The sequence below is a fragment of the Elephantulus edwardii genome, unplaced genomic scaffold (assembly GCF_000299155.1).
Source record: "Elephantulus edwardii isolate Elephantulus edwardi_28Jun2011 unplaced genomic scaffold, EleEdw1.0 scaffold00217, whole genome shotgun sequence".
Taxonomy (NCBI): Eukaryota; Metazoa; Chordata; class Mammalia; order Macroscelidea; family Macroscelididae; genus Elephantulus; species Elephantulus edwardii.
Genome location: NW_006399967.1, coordinates 1,221,462 through 1,237,633, shown reverse-complemented (window position 1 = coordinate 1,237,633; position 16,172 = coordinate 1,221,462). Strand labels below are relative to the sequence as shown.

At 44.6% G+C, this 16,172-nt stretch overlaps 1 protein-coding gene and 1 pseudogene across 1 annotated transcript; one reads left to right on the top strand and one right to left on the bottom strand.

Moving 5' to 3' along the window:
* Positions 1 to 3,488: 3,488 nt before the first annotated feature.
* On the bottom strand, positions 3,489 to 12,346 carry ZNF77 (zinc finger protein 77). The gene is made up of 5 exons (XM_006897968.1): positions 12,342 to 12,346; positions 10,160 to 10,738; positions 9,840 to 9,907; positions 3,827 to 4,063; positions 3,489 to 3,571 (listed from the first exon to the last, which is right to left on the bottom strand). Exons 1-5 carry the CDS (start codon positions 12,344 to 12,346, stop codon positions 3,489 to 3,491), a joined length of 972 nt encoding a protein of 323 aa, XP_006898030.1.
* Positions 12,347 to 12,500: 154 nt separating this feature from the next.
* Positions 12,501 to 15,954, top strand: LOC102868319 (annotated as a pseudogene).
* Positions 15,955 to 16,172: the final 218 nt, after the last annotated feature.

Genomic DNA, 16,172 nt, shown 5'->3' with positions numbered 1-16,172 from the left:
AAATAGTGCATAGTGCCACTGTTGTAAACAGGACTGACATCGGGGTTAGGGGGAGACAGAAAGATGGGCTGAATAATGTATACTGCATTGAAACAGATGAGGGAGAAAACTGTTTAAAAGCAATATATGATTAGGTATTGTCATGACAGGATTCCAGAATGAAGGCTGCATAGTAGAGTGGACGTGAGGGGAGGGATTGTAAAACAATGAAGTAATTTTCCATTTACTTTTCAAAGAGAAGAGCAAACTGGGGGAGGGGGAGGTTGGGCAGGGAGAAAAATCCAACTATGAATTAATGGAAATCCAAAGTCTCTGCAAGCAAGCTTTCATTAAAATGAAGAGAGAGAGAGAGAGCGCGCTAGAGCTAGAGCTAGATAGATGTTGGACAGTGAATAAGGAAGCATGAAGAATCTATGCCTTTGGATCATGGTACTGGGGAAGAGTATTCCATGGACTGCCAAGACTTAAGTCTATCTTGAAAGAAGTGCAGCCAGGGTGTCCCCTAGAGGCAAAGAGAGGTGGAAGTAGTTCTTGGAAAGAGAGATCATGCTGGGAAAGGTGGAGGATCAATGAAAGAGAAGACCTTTAACCAGATGGATTGGCGTAGTGACTACAGCCCTGAATTTGCGCTTGATGGGTATCTTGAGGATGGTGCAGGAAGGACAAGGTTTAGATCTGTTGTTCTCAGAGTCTAAGTCACAGCCCTAACAACAGGCTAAGAAGGTCCAGCCTGATAGATTTCCTTTAATTGTCCTTCTGTAGAAAAAGGATACTTGTCCCTTTAAATTATTACTAAAGAAATGTTAGAGTTCTGGTGGCTTAGCAGTAAGGAGTTGTGCTGCCAACCCTCAGGTGGTGGTGGAGGTTGTTGTTAGATGCCATCAAGTGGAGCACGACTCATAGTGACCCTATGAACAAAAGATCTGAACCCTGTTCTATCCTGCGCCAGCCTCACACTTCCAGACACACAAGAGCCCAGTGCAGTAGTCACCATGTCAATCCACCTGGTTGAGGGTCTTCCTCTCCTTCGCTGACCGTCCACCCTTCCCAGCATCATGTCCTTCTCTAAGAAATAGTGCCCCCCCACCAGCAACATGCCCAACGTATGTGAGGCAAAGTCTCATCTTTCCTGCCTCCAGAGAACACTTTGGCTGGACCCTCTCCAACATGTGTCTGTTCATTCTCTTGGCCGTCCATGGGATGTTCAGTGCTCTTCTCCAACACCACAGCTCAAAGGCGTCAGTTCTTTGTATGTCATCTTTATTCACTGTCCAGCTCTCAGATGCACTTTAGTCCTCAAACTGACATCATTACTCCTCAATAATTTGGAGAGGTCCCTGACTGCAGATTTACCCAGTGCAGTGCATCTCCTGATTTCCTGACTACTGGTACCGAGGGTGTTAACTGTGGATCCAAATAAGATGAAGCTGTTGACAGTTTCAATCTCCATCCATCATGATATTGCCTATCAGTCTAGTGGTAAGAATCTGTTTTCTTGACGTTGAGACGCAATCCATGATGACAGCTGCATTCTTTGATTTTCTGAAAAAGGGCTTCAAGTCCTCCTCACTTTCCACTGGCTGCTCTGCGGGGGGTGGGATGGGGAGGGGATGAACAATCTTCTTTGCATTCCATAGCCTCTGAAAACCCACTAGAGAGACAGCTGTGAGTTGGTCTCAAATCAATGATACATAACAACAGCAAAGAAATAGCAGTTTTCTACTCTGGCCTGTTGCCATGGCCCCATAACTTTTGTGGGTTGGTTGGTTGGTTGGTTTCTTTCTGGTGTTTGGTTTTGTTTTGGTGTTTTGTTTTGTTTTTTTTTTTTGCTTCTGCACATGCATAGCACCTGCAAGCTCTTTCAGATATCTTAAATTGAGAATTTGTGAATTTAGTTCATGATTGCAGTTGTCAAGAAGAAACACCTGGGGAAGCTTATGTAGGATTTGCCTGGGCCTTGTGACCAATCACTTGTTGCTGGCCTCTTAGACTTGAAGTGCCTTAGGGGAAACACACTCTGCTCCAGTAGAAGGGAAAGGTCGTTTTATCCAGCATGCCATGTGTAGTAAAAAGGTAAATGGGAAAACAGGAAAGTCTGTATCCACTTTCCCTCCATATTCACTGCTAGAAACTACTTACTACTTATTTGTTTTTTTTGGTGTGTTTGTTTTTGTTTTAAAATTCTTTCCTACTAGGTCAGAACATCTCTTGTTGATGCACAGGATTTTTGTTCCTTGATGAAACTAAAGGTGTAAACTTCAGCCTCAGAAAGGGTGCATTTTTATTTTGGTGGTGTTTTTTTTTAAAGGCAGTCTAAGGCAGTCTGTAAACCAGGGAGAAGATGGTTTCCTAAAGGAGGTCCCAGGTACTACTGAGATGTTTAGTAAACAAATGTTGTTCTTCATTAATATATTTACTAATGAATTTTTTAAATTTTAATTAAAGTTTACAGAGACTTAGGGTTTCCAGTTATTCATTAATGAATATTTAACTAATGAAGTGTTGATGAAAAGGCACTATTATTCTAAAGGAGATGGGTCTCTCCCAGTTCTGTCTAGTGGAGATCTAGTGGAGATGCTGAAGACATGCCCTGCTTGAGTAACTGGAGAGCGCAGAGAAAAGCCAGTGGCTAGGTGCCTTCAATTGACTCTGACTCATAGCAAACCTCTGCCCAGCTCAGTGTGCCCTGCTGAAGCCCACTGTGGTAGTCACTGTCAATGCACTTCATTAAAAGTCTTCTGTTTCTTTGACCCTCCATTTTTTCCCCAGTATGCTCTCTTTTTTCCAAGGATTGACGCCTCCCAACGACATGGCCAGCCTGGCTGCACTTCCTCTAACACAGACTTGTTCTTTCAGCAGTCCATGGGATATTCAGCACTCTTCTCCAACACCACAGCTCACAGACATCAATTCTTCTTCTGTCACCGTACTCATTGCCCAGCTCTCAGATGCATAGCAAGTGACTGAAAAGACTATGGCCACAGTCAGACGCACCTTGGTCCTCAAACTGTCATCATTACTCCTCAAAAGTCTGCAGACTTTCCCAATGCAATGTGCTTTCTAACTCCTGGTACCAGGGGTGTTGACCGTAGATCCAAGTAAGATGAAGTCATTGACAGTTTCAATCTTTTATCTAGCATGATGGTTCCTGATGGTCCAGTGATAAGAACTTTTGTTTTATGTTGAGATGCAATCCATATTGAAAGCTGTTTTCAACCCTCACTGAAGGGATGTCATTGGTGAATTCACATGGATCCTGGCTGAAGGCAGAAAATACCAGATGAATGTCTATTTGTGCTTTATTGATGATACAAAGGATTTGACTTGGATCATAACAAAATTATGACTGACAGTGAGGATTATGGAACACAGTCTCTCTAAAGTGGGAAGGCAGCATGTGGGGTGAGCGACTGGCCTCCAGAGGCCAGGCCTGCGCTGCAGCGGGCGGGGGCTGGGCGTGGGGGGAAGGGCAGGACTGGGCGAGACCTTCAGGCGGCTCGGGCTCGGCTCCTGTTCTCGCGAGACCCCGCGCGATCCACGCCCCTCGCCGCGCAGCCTGCCGCAAGGGCTTCTGGGAAGGGCCATGGCGGGCGGGGCTGGGTTGACGGAGTCTGCGCGATGAGGGGGCGGCGAGGGTCGTGTCCGGCTGCGCTTGTCCCCACAGAGCCGTTTCTAGTCATAGTCTTTGGGAGTTGAGTCTGGTGACTGGACAGTGACCTTCCTCTGGGCCAGGCGTTATGCTTTAGTACCCGGTCGCCATAGTGTCAGCACCCGGCGCTGATGGATGAGGCCCCGGCTGACCTGGACCCCAGCAGGCAGCGCTGACCTGTCCTGAGGAGCCGGTGGCCAGCCGCCGCCCTCTTGGGGTCCACCGCGCGCTCTCGGGGCCCGGTGTGCGCTCTGGGGGCTAATGCGTGCTCGGGGGTCCAATGCGCGCTCTCGTCCCGGTGTGCGGCGCGGGGTCCAATGCGCGCTCTCGTCCCGGTGTGCGGCGCGGGGTCCAATGCGCGCTCTCCGTGTCCAGAGGAGGGGAGCCACCCGTAGCAGTCGTTGTCACCAGGCCCTGCAGTCCCCTGACCCCTGACCAGATCTGCGGCTGGACATCCTACAGGGGACGGGTTTGCTGTGCGAGGCTCCTCCGTGGAGGGAATGAAGCTGGCCTCGGCCTCCCTCCCAGCACTGGTTCCTCCAAGTGAGCCCGCGCTGCTGACCCACCACGGACACTGTTGGTGGTGGACACTTGGGGAGTGCCCAGTTTTAAGGTGGCTGCCAGGACCCTGACGTCCCTCTCCAAGGACTAGTCCCTCCTTGCAACAAGCCCAAAGTATGTCAGACGAAGCTTCAGAATCCTTGACTCCAGGGAACACTCTGGCTTCACCCTCTCCAGGACAAACCTGTTTGTTCTCCTAGCAGTCCGTGGTATATTCAACACTCTTCTCCAGCACCACAGCTCAAAGGCATCAATTCTCTTTCTGTCATCCCTATTCACTGTCCAACTCTCTGATGCATAGCACGTAATTGCAAAGACTATAGCCTGGATCAGGCGCACCTTAGTCTCCAGCCTGACGTTATTGCTCTTCAGTACTCCTGAGAGCTCCCTACACCAGTTTTAAACTGACATCCTTGCCAGCAGATTTTCACAACGCAAGAGGTTTTTTTGACTTCTTGACACCTATTACTGTGGGTGTTCACTGTGGAGCCAAGTAAAATGAAATCAATGACAACTCCAAACTTTTTTCAATTCAGACATGTAGTGAGGAGAGACCGGTCCTTGGAGAGGGACATCATGCTTGGGAGGGTGGAGGGATGGCGCAGGAGAGGAAGGCCCTCTATGAAGTGGATTGATTCAGTGACTGGGATAATCGGGATGGGAGTGTCGGAGACAGTGCGATTGGCACAGGACAGAGCGGAGTTTAGGGCTGTTGTACATAGGGTCGCTATGAGTCGCAGGCGACTCAACGGCACATAACAACAACAACAACAACATCATGATGTTGCCTATTGTTCCAGCAGTGAGGATTTTTGTTTTCTTGATGTTGCGATGTAATCCATATTGAAGGCTCTATAGTCTTTTTCTGTAGCAAGTGCTTCAACTCCTTCGTTTCTGCAAGCAAGGTTGCATCACTGGCGTAACACAGGTGGTTGATTAGTCTCCAGTGCTGATACCACATTCTTCTTCATGTATTACGGCTGCTTGAATGATTTGTTCAGCACACGGACTGAAATGACAGGGATAAAATGGACACAACCCTGGTGCACACATACAGTTCTTGTTCTGTTTGGACAACAGGTTCTTGGTAAATAGATTGTTCACTCAGTTTCCGAGGCTGTAAATCTCATGAGATGCCTCCCTGTGGAGCCACTGATGGATCTGAACCGACAGCACAGCCTTTCAGGTAGCAGTGCATCTCCCAACAGACTAGGCCACTGGTGGTGCTGTCAGGTACCCTTGAGCACGACTCATACAGTGACTCTATGAACAAAAGATCTGAACCCTGTCCTGTCCTCTTCAGACTTCTGCACACACTGGAGACCACTGTGGTAGTCACCATGTCGATCCACATGGTCGAGGGTCTTCCTCTTCTTTGCCAGCCTTCCACCTTTACATCATGTCCCTCTCCAACGAATAGCCCTTTCTTAGCAACATGTCTGAAGTATGTGATGGAAGCATCATGATCCTTGCCTCCAAAGAGCACTCCAGCTGCACCTTCTCCAAGACTATTTGTTATTTTGGCAATTCATGTTCAATGCTTCTCTGACCACAGCTTAAAGGCATTAATTATTCTTCCAACATCCCTATTCATTGTCCAGCTCTCAGATGCATAGCAAGTGATCAAAAAGACCATGGCCTGGATCACACACACCTTAAGTCTCCACACTGACATTACTGCTCTTCAGTAATCTGGAGAGGTCTCTGACAGCAGACTTTCTCAGTGCAATTCATCTTTTGATTTCCTGGCTGCTGGCACCAAAAGTGTTGACTGTGGAGCCAAGCAACCTGAAACTGTTTACAGTCTCAATCTCTTCACCCTAATGCTGCCAATCAGCCCAGATCTGTTTTCTTGATGTTGAGCTTCAATCTATATTGAAACTGCAGTCTTTGATCTTCCATAGCAAGTGCTTCGGGTCCTCCTCAGTTTCAGCAAGCAGGGTTGTGTCATCTGCAAAACCCAAGTTGTCTTCCTTCACTCCTGATGCCACACTCCTCATAAACCCCAGCCTCCTGGATCTGGGTTAAATCATATACTAAAGAAAGAAATGCAGCAGAAATGTTCTATGTATAGTTCCATTGTGGATGTGTCTGTTGTATATGACCAGCAGTCTTCATGTTCAAGAGGATTTGCCTTTGTAGGTTTTCTAAAATGTAGATGATGCCAAGGAAGCTAAAAAGCATGCCAGTGGAATGGAACTTAATAGCTATTCATTTCTCCATAACAAAAACCCCACTTATCCCAGCACCTGGAATTTCTATGAGAAGATCTAAGGCAGCCGACAGGATCACTGTGAGAGGACATGATGAAGGCTGTGATAGGCAGTACTACAGAGGATATAGAAGATAGAGGATATAGAAGAGAGGGTGGAGAGCTGCCCAGCACACGATCAGATGCACAGAAGACTTTCCCCCTGCCCAAGTCCTGGAGAATAGGATCCCAGTGCAGACCTTGATCCTACTCTCATATTAATTAAAGGATGGCACTGAGGACTTTCTGAAACATTCCCTAGAATTGGAATACTGATTTGGGACAACTGTTATTATGTTTAAAAACTGAACGGTGCCTAATGAAGTTAGGGGACTTTTACCTCTTTCAGGATGGTGAAGCTGAAATGTTTTCAGTCTTCATTTGAGCGGTTCAGTACTTGTATGGTTTTCAAGTATTTAACAGTTTCAATTCTGATTGAAGTTTCTATTTACAAAACTTCCCTGAAGAGAGTTTTTCTACCAAATCGATGGTATCCTAGCCAAAACCCATAATAATAAATGACAAAAAGTGTTTAAAAAAGTAGAAGTCCAACTATTAAATTTAGAACTGTTCAAATTGTCAGTAGTAAACTTAAAAGACAAAAGTATCCTTTTCCCTCCATTTCACTAAAAGTCCTATAGCTAATGGATTTGGCAGCTTTATGTGATCTGTATTATGTATAGCAGGGTGTAAGTTACGCAATATGCTTTACAAAAGGTTCCCTCTCCCCCAGGCTATGTATGATAAGGTGATAATGCTATTTCAACTAGTTACCACCAAGTGACAATATTTTACCACAAATGTACTCTTGTTCTTCTAGCTTTTGTCATCACGTGCCATCAAGTCTCGTATGACTCAGAACGACTTGATCAAGAGAACCGAACTCTGGCATCTCCGACACATGTCCATTGGTGCCGCCTGTCAATCCCCAGGCTCTTCCTTTTCCAACCATGATGTCCCTTTTCAAGGATTAGCTTCTCCTAACAATATGCCCACAGTAAGATGAAACGTCTCCATCCTTGGCTCCAAGGAGCACTCTGGCTGCATTTTCTCTAAGACATAGCTGTTTGGTTTGTTGTGTTTTTTTTTTCAGTCCATGGGCTATTCAGTGCTCTTTCCCAGCACCACAACAAAGGCATCAATTCTTCTATAATCCTCATTAATTGTCCAGCTCACAGATGCACAATAGGTGACTGGAAAACATGGCTTGAATTAGGCACACTTCAGTCTGTGAACTGACATCATTATTCTTCAGGACTTTCCCAATGCAGTATGTCTCTGGCTCTCTTTATGGTTGGTACAAAGGGTGCTGATTGTGGATCCAAATAAGATGAAATAATTGATGATTTCCTTCCATCTAGCCTTTGAGTGATGTGAAATACAATGGGTGCTTCATACATGGGTCACAGATTAAATGAAGATTGCATGTTCACTTTAAAATATTTTTTTCAAGTCCTTTGTTTACTAAAGGAAGCCAAATCCCACCCAAATACTTTCAGAACAGTGTTTAAATAAACCCAAATGAAATGGAAAAAAGGTCAAGGAAAATAAGCAAAATTCAAAAGGTTGTTGTTGTTATGTGCCGTTGAGTTGCTTGCGACTCATAGTGACCCTATGTACAACAGCCCTAAACTGCGCTCTGTCCTGTGCCAACTGCACTGTCTTGGACACTCTCATCCCAATTACCCCAGTCACTGAATCAATCCACCTCATAGAGGGCCTTCCCCTCCTGCACTGTCCCTCCACCCTCCCAAGCATGATGTCCCTCTCCAAGGACCAGTCTCTCCTTACATCATGTCCAAAGTATGTCAGACGGAGCCTCAGAATCCTTCCTCCAAGAAGCCACCCAGTTTAACCCTTTCCAGGATGAATCTGTTTGTTTTCCTAGCAGTCCATGGTATTCTCAATACTCTTCTCCAGCACCACAGCTCAAAGGCATCAATTCTCCTTCTATCCTCCAAAGTCATTATCCAACTCTCTGATGCATAACAAGTGATAGCAAAGACCCTGGCCTGTATCATACACACCTTAGTCTCCAGAGAGACACCACTGCTCTTCAATATTTTGGAGAGGTCCCTAACAGCAGACTTTCCCATGGCAATGTGCCTTTTAATTTCCTGGCTAGTGGTGCCAAGAGTGTTGACTGTGGATCCAAGCAAACTAAAGCTGTGAACAATCTCAATCTCTTCACCATCCATCCTGATGCTGTCAGTTGGTCCAGTGGTGAGAATCTTTGTCTTCTTGACATTGAGCCTCAATCCATATTGGAGGCTGCAGTCTTTGACCCTCTGCAGCAGGTGCTTCAGGTCCTCCTCAGTTTCAGCAAGCAGGGTTGTGTCATCTGCATATCACAGATTACTGATAGATCTTCCACCAATCTTGACCCCACATTTCTCCTCGTAGAGCCCAGCCTCTCGGATAATCTGTTCTGCAAATAGGTTGAAAAGGTATGGAGATAGGATGCATCCCTGGCATACGCCCTTCCCAATTTTGAACCATGCAGTCTTTCCTTGCTCTGTTCTGACAATCGTCTCTTGGTTCAAGTATAAGTTTCACATTAGCACGATCAAGTGTTCTGGGATTCCCATTCTTCTCAGAGTCAGCCACAGTTTGTTATGATCCACACAGTCAAACGCCTTTGCATAATCAAAAGCAAAATTCAAAATAAGAAAATAAAAATTTGGTGGTCCTGTTTAAGGATCTTAACATAATTAGTAATTTCTGCTAGGAATTGTTAATAAGGAAGAAAGGATATGTGACTCAGCAAATTACTTTATCTGCAACAGTAGTCCAGGAAATACATCTGAATAGTCCCAGAATCCCATACATGGCTATATAACAAGGATGAGTTAAAACAAAGGACTCAAAAGCATTTTACATAAAATTACATCATGTTGTATTTTAATAAAAACCAAAGATTCATCTAATGCCAAAAGCATTTTAAGGGAAATAAGTTTTATGAAAGTGTACAATTATTTAAATACGTATGTAACAAAATACATGTTACAGTGGAAAGGCTACAGGAAAATAAAAAACCAAACCTGCTGCCCCTGCCCCCCGACTGTTTCTGACTCCTAAAAATCCACATGTGAGAGTGGAACTGTGTTCCCTACAACTTTCAAGGGCGATTCACTTGAAACAGTGAAAAGACTTCATCCTCTTAAATTCTGTGAACACAATAATTGAATTGTGATTCCTGGAGGTTTTCCCATATTCTCTATGTTCATACAGGTTTATAACTGTTTTCTCCTGAGTTTTTAACAAGGCTTTCAGTGGGAGTGAAGACTTTGCAACATGCCCTGCATTCTTAAGGTTTGTCCCCAGCATGCTTTCTCATGTGTTCTCGAAGGGAGATGGGACACTTGTAACTCTTCTCACACTGCTTACACTCGTACGGCTTCTCATTAGAGTGTGTCCTCATGTGTAAGCGTAAGGAGGTTGGCCAGCTGAAGGTTTTCCCACATTCATGACATTCATAGGGCTTCTTTCCACTGTGTGTTTTCATATGTTGTTGGAGGTTAGCGGGCATTGTATAGACCTTCCCACATTCCTTACATTCAAAGGGTGTCTCGCCATTGTGCATTTTCACGTGTTGTCGGAAGTATTTGGGACATCTGAAACCTTTGCCACACAGGTTACACAGGTAAGGTTTCTGTTCACTGTGTGTTTTCCCATGAGCATGAAGAGCAGAATAGCACGTGAAGGCTTTCCCACACTGCTTGCATTTGTAGGGCTTCTCACCAGTGTGAGTTCTCTCATGCTCTTGCAGGGAGGAGTAAAAGCTGAAGGCTCTCCAGCAATACTTACACTCATAGGGTTTCTCTCCAGTGTGCATTCTCACGTGCTCTCGAAAGTATGAGGGACAACTGAAGGCTTTCCCACACTCCTTACACTCGTAGGGCTTCACTCCACTGTGCCGCCGTAAGTGCAGTTTCAGCGAGAAGGAGTGTATGAACATCTTTCCACACTGGTTACATTCATAGGATTTCTCATCAGAGTGTGTTCTCATATGCACCTGTAAGGAGGTGGACCAATTGAAAGTTTTCCCACACTGTTTACATACAAAGGGTCTCTCGCCAGTGTGAATTCTTCTGTGACTTTCAAAGTATGAAAGAGCCGTGAAGGCTTTCCCACACTGGGTGCATTTATAGGGTTTCTCCCCATTGTGCATTTTCACATGTTTTTGACAGTAACTGGGACAGACGAAGCGTTTACCACACAGCTGACATTCGTAGGGTTTCTCTCCACTGTGTATATTCACGTGCTTTTTTAAATATCTGGAACAAGTGAAACTTTTACCACACTGCTCACACTTGAAAGCTTTCTGTTCACTGTGTGTTTTCTCATGTCTACGCAGGGAGTCATAGTAAGTGAAGGATTTCCCACATTCTTTACATTCATGGGGTTTCTCTCCACTGTGCCCTCCCAAATGTCGTTTAAGGGACGAGGAATACATAAAGGTTTTCCCACAAAGTTCACATGTAAGGATTTTCTGTCTTCTTCTATGACTGCTTAGCTGTTTCCTAAAGACAAAAAGCAAGTCAATTATTAATTCTTATCACTACATTGTTTCTAAGTAAAACAACCTGAATTCTGGCTGAGAGCTTGCACACCGCATGTGGACACTCTTCCTTACTCAAGGGTTTCCTGGCCATTGTTTCCCAACCAAATACATTTCAGGCCCTCAATATCTATCTATTTTACATTTATTAAAATACTGTCTTGTGAACATTTTGAGGACTTAATTGTTTAGGTATGTTTATACTATTACTTTACTAACAATTAGGTTGTGATATCCTTTCTCCTTATATAAATGTCACTCACCTCGAATGCTTCTTCTGGACTGGGGGCTGATCTTCAATTTTATGAAATTTCTCTTTTTCTTCCAAGTCAGCCAAGGAATTATTTCTAAAATATTTAATTTTTTCATTTCCGAAATTGTCTTGCTGAAGACTTGATTTGGTGGTTTTAACTTGAATACAATTATCTGTAAAAAGTTTGAACACAGTGTGATTTTTGTGAAAACTGAAAGAAGATCATTTATATACAGACTTCTTTTCATATACTGATGCAGAATGATAAATAAGTTTAATAAGGCCTTATGGATGGACATCTGAACAAAGGAAGACTCTGAGGACAGACAAACGGAGAACATGGCAGCCTATCCACTAAGAAATCTGTTGCTGCAGAGTGGGCTCCATTGTGTCACAAGAGAACTGTGACCTATAAGATTCTAAAGTAGCTGATCACAGCATGTTCTTCTGAGGCACCTCTGAGTAGACGTCACCTCCAAGTTTTCTGTTAGCAAAGCTCCCCAAGTTTTGCTACTCAGAGACTCCAATTACTAAGACTTAATTCCAAAGCGGACATTTGATATTGCTATAAGCAGGATATTTGCAGAAAAGCAATGTTGGGAAGCATTAAGCAAAATGCACATCCTCGAATGTGCTTTTAAATAAAATAAGTGCCTTTCCCTGATGAGAAAATGGAAATCTTGACAATGGTTAAGTGACAGAAAGAAAAGAGGTACTATAAAGTTAATCTTTCTACATCTTTGGGAATAAAATTATTTTCATTAGTCTCAAAGTCTAATTTCCTTTTCTAAGTGATATTTCCAAATATAGTCTCATTGTTACCCCCTCTGCTTCCCAACAACTCTTGCCTTCCTGGTGCTCACAAATATGAGTGCCCTAGAGGAGTCCTCCCTCCACTGTCCCTTGGTCCTATGATGACCAAAGAGAAAAGTGTAGCTGGTGTACTATCACTGGGACAAAGCTCAGGTGAGGAAGGACAATAAATATGTCCATGAGTTATTTTAATATTTCAGATGTCACAAAGCCTGAAGATGAATAAGGGTGGGTTCAATTGCCACAAAATTACCTCATGGTAATGAATGTGTATCACAGTACATTTCCCTCTGGAGAGAATCACAAAGCTTCTCTGTGCTGCAAAGGAGACTAGACTCAAGTTTATAAGAGAGCCTTAAGAATTTTAACTAAAATAAAAGTCAATTTAGGCCATTAGGAGCCTGCAGCTCCCATGGCTGCTCTTCCTTCTCGCTCCCCCCCTCCTCCCCTCCTCCTCTGGCAGACACATGTGGCCCATGCAGACCGTGTCCTGACTGTGGGAGAGGGCGCAGAGGGGCTGGGCACTGTGCATGGCTGCAGGTGGCTCAGGCAGTCATCTCTGCCAACACAGGCATCGAGCTCCGGGAGGGGAGGAAGAGCTGCAGGAGGAGTCAAAGGCACTTTCACATTTTGCAGCACCTCCTAAGAAGTCAGACTCTGAGAGAGCATGAAGAGTGAGTCTTGTCGCTGGTCTAGTTTCTCAACCATGCTTTTATTCTAACCCTGTGCAAGGTGGAGGTTATAGCATGGAAATGAAAATCGTACTTCCTGCCTGACATAACTCCAAGAAGTGTAAGATGTCAGAACGTGGAATCAAGTGGGCATGTGTATACTGAACAAGTGCCCAGAGACATAATGGAACAATTATTACAAAAGATCCATTTAAAAGCAGTTCCATCAGGGTTGGGGTAAGATTGCTAAAAACTGGATAGATTATGTATACTGAATTGAAACAGATTAGGGAGAGAACAGTTTAAAAGTGATATATGATAGCATATTATCACAGGAATCCAGAATTAAGGTTGCATAGTGGAGTGCATCTGGGGGGGGGGGGCCACAGGGGGATTGTGTACCAATGAAGAAGTTTATCTTTTGCTTTTTAAAAAGAGGAGCAAACTTGGTGAGCTCTGGTGGCCTAGTGGCAAGAAGCTACAACTACAATCTCAGAGATGCAAGGTTTGAATCCACCCGATGCTCTACTGGAGAAGGAGGAACAATCTCCTCCTGTACCAGTCAGATCTGATTTGATGGTACATACAGAAAATAATGAAATAAATTTTTTTTAAAAAAATAGAGGCGTGAACTGGGGGGAGGGGTTAAAGAAAAAAGTGAAACAATGAATGAGTGAAAATCCAAAATCTCTGTAAATGTTCATTAAAATGAATAAAAAAAGAAAAGCAGTTCCAGTGATGTTTGCAGAGACTGGGATCCTTCTAGCAAAGAAAGGATATAGTCCTTTGTTATGTCTAGACTCTAGCGTGAGACTGAAAATGCAAACAAGTGGTCATGCTACACATGTACACATACTTGAACTGGCCGAGGACAATCCAGTGCACCCAGTGCTTATCCCAGCACAGGACCAGAAGTCCCACAGAATCTCCTCAATCCTCAGGATCTGGCTCGAGACCAGTTGCCTTTTCTGTTGATCCTTGTGAGGAATACAACGATAGAAATAAACTGAACACAAGGGCTCAGAACTGGTCTTGTTCTGTTTGCACATACGAAAACTGGGTTAAGCCTAAAAATGTGGTGACTGGGAACATCGCAGACCTAGTAACACTGAAGCAATAGAGCTGGCAGAAACTGATGAGGCCTCCTCAATGATAAATGCACTGGGTGCGCTGGGAAGGAAGCTGGAGTGGTAACAGCCAAAGATCACCTCCAACAATGAAGCGGGACTCTGAAATGAAATGGATTTTCAGAGAAAATGGAATTGAATTGGCTGGTGCTGTGAGCAGCAAGGAAGAACCTGAAGTAGACTTCAAAAAACTAAAGCAAATTAAAAGCAGGATGAAAAAGACTGATTCTCTAGGTCTTCAAAAGGGGTGGGGAGGAGGGGGAGTTGTAGAAGGTGTCTTAGCTGTTACTGAAGTGGACTAGTCGTCCAGGGGAGACACTGTACACCTCGCTACTAAGGTGTGCTTGCTGAACCCCCTTCTACCTTCAATGTCGCCTACACATTAGTGCACCTGTCCATCCTCTTCCAGAGGCAGGACATGCTGGCCATGCTCATGGAGGTATCCAATGAACGCCAAATTGTATTCCAGTAATGGTGTGTCACGAACTGACAGAGCAGATCTGGAGAGAGGCAGTTGCCTCTCCATCAGAGGAAGGGCAGTTTTGCTTGCAGTTTTCTAAGTGACCTTGTAACATGCAGGCTGCCAGATGATCTTGAACTCTGAATTTTCTTTGTAGATATCGAAGATTTGCCCCCAACAGTCCAAGAAAAATTATTTGATAAGGTGCATGACAGAGATGTACAGAAAGAACGAGAAGAATCTCTGATTATAACTGGTCCGTGCGGACAGCAGACTGTACATACGCACTCTGGAACCACACTGCAGGAGACTGCTTACTTGACTCAGTACTGGAAGCCACATGGGCATCTCCAACGAGGACTCAGTGCTGGCAGCCGTACGACTCTTCCCAATGGTTTTATACACCCTGGAAAGATTGGGAGTCCTGGTATTCGCAGAGCTTTGGTTTCCATTTTTCCCTGAGGGAAGAGCAGTGGCAAGAAGACTGGGCATTCATCCTCTCTTGCTAGTCAGCCTGGAGCAAGTCTGGAACAGACACACATTCTTGTACTTGCACATATTCTTAGATGACCAATCATAGTTTATGAAGTAAAATATTTTAAGGGGTGAAAACTTGGGCTATAGCTGCTTTCAAGGTGTTTAGCTGCCTCTGTTGTCAGGTGGGATCAGTTCTTGTTGGAAAAGTCCAATTGCTTGGGGCTACACATGGGGCCACTGCTCTGCTTTGGCTGCCATGGAAAATGACGGCTCTGGCAGTTGAGGTGCTGGTGCTAACGTGAAAGCAGACGATGATGTCACCATCACGTTTCTGTCTCCGGTTGACAGTGAGAGGAAGTTACTCCATGTGCATGTGCATGTCCTGTTGACTTGGGAGCCAGGTAACGAGGAAAAGTGAGAAAAGCTCTCAGACAGTGGCTGGACTGCTGCGTCACTGACGGTGGGGTTCTCGCTGCCATGCAGAAGAGCTCCCACTGGCTAAATCATCCTGTGGTTACTCAGATGGTGGAGAAAAGACATGACCGCTACCAACAGATCCGGCCTTGCACATCCCCGTCTGACAGTGAGGAAGATGAAGACGATGAGTATTAGTAAATGCCCTTGTGGTTAACTAACAAGATGAAGAAGACAAAGAAGACGAATACAAAGACGAGGAAGATGAAGACGATGAAGATGAACGAGGGAACCGGAGTGCACACATGAGCATGGACTCTGCCACACCCAAACTGGCAGGGTGCTGCATGGGTGTCGGGGGGAACAGCTTCAACCTAGCTACCAGAATCTGCTCACAAATGTTTTCCCCAGCCTACAGCAGGGGCAGCGTGTCTGCGTGTGAACACAGAACTCTCTGGGGCTGCAGTTTATAAAAAACTTAATTTTGTTAAGACAGAAGCATCCCCCCTTTCAAATTGTAAATCCATCGATAAATGTAACGCATGTGGCTGTGTAAGAAGTTGTGTAACAGGAAAAGCTGTATCTTCATGTCACTGAGATTTCTTTCCAGCATGGGCATTTACAAAAAGCACATGGGAGAGACTCCTTCTTTGAGGTGTTCTCAGCAGAACCTGGAGCTCTCCATCACTGCCAAGGCGCCTTCAGAAGTACTACTAGAGCTCACTAGCCATTTGACATGAATTTTTTTATTTGATTAGTAAGTTCCTGTTTTGCCCAATAAAATCAGATCAACTCTTTAAGGAATAAACTGCAAGAAAAGTAAAAAAATGTTTCTACTGAGTGACCTACATACAGTCCTTGCTGAGGAAAAGGGTGTTGGGTTGTTTTTTATAAAACTTACTATTTCTTCTATGGAGACAGGACACATCCCTGGA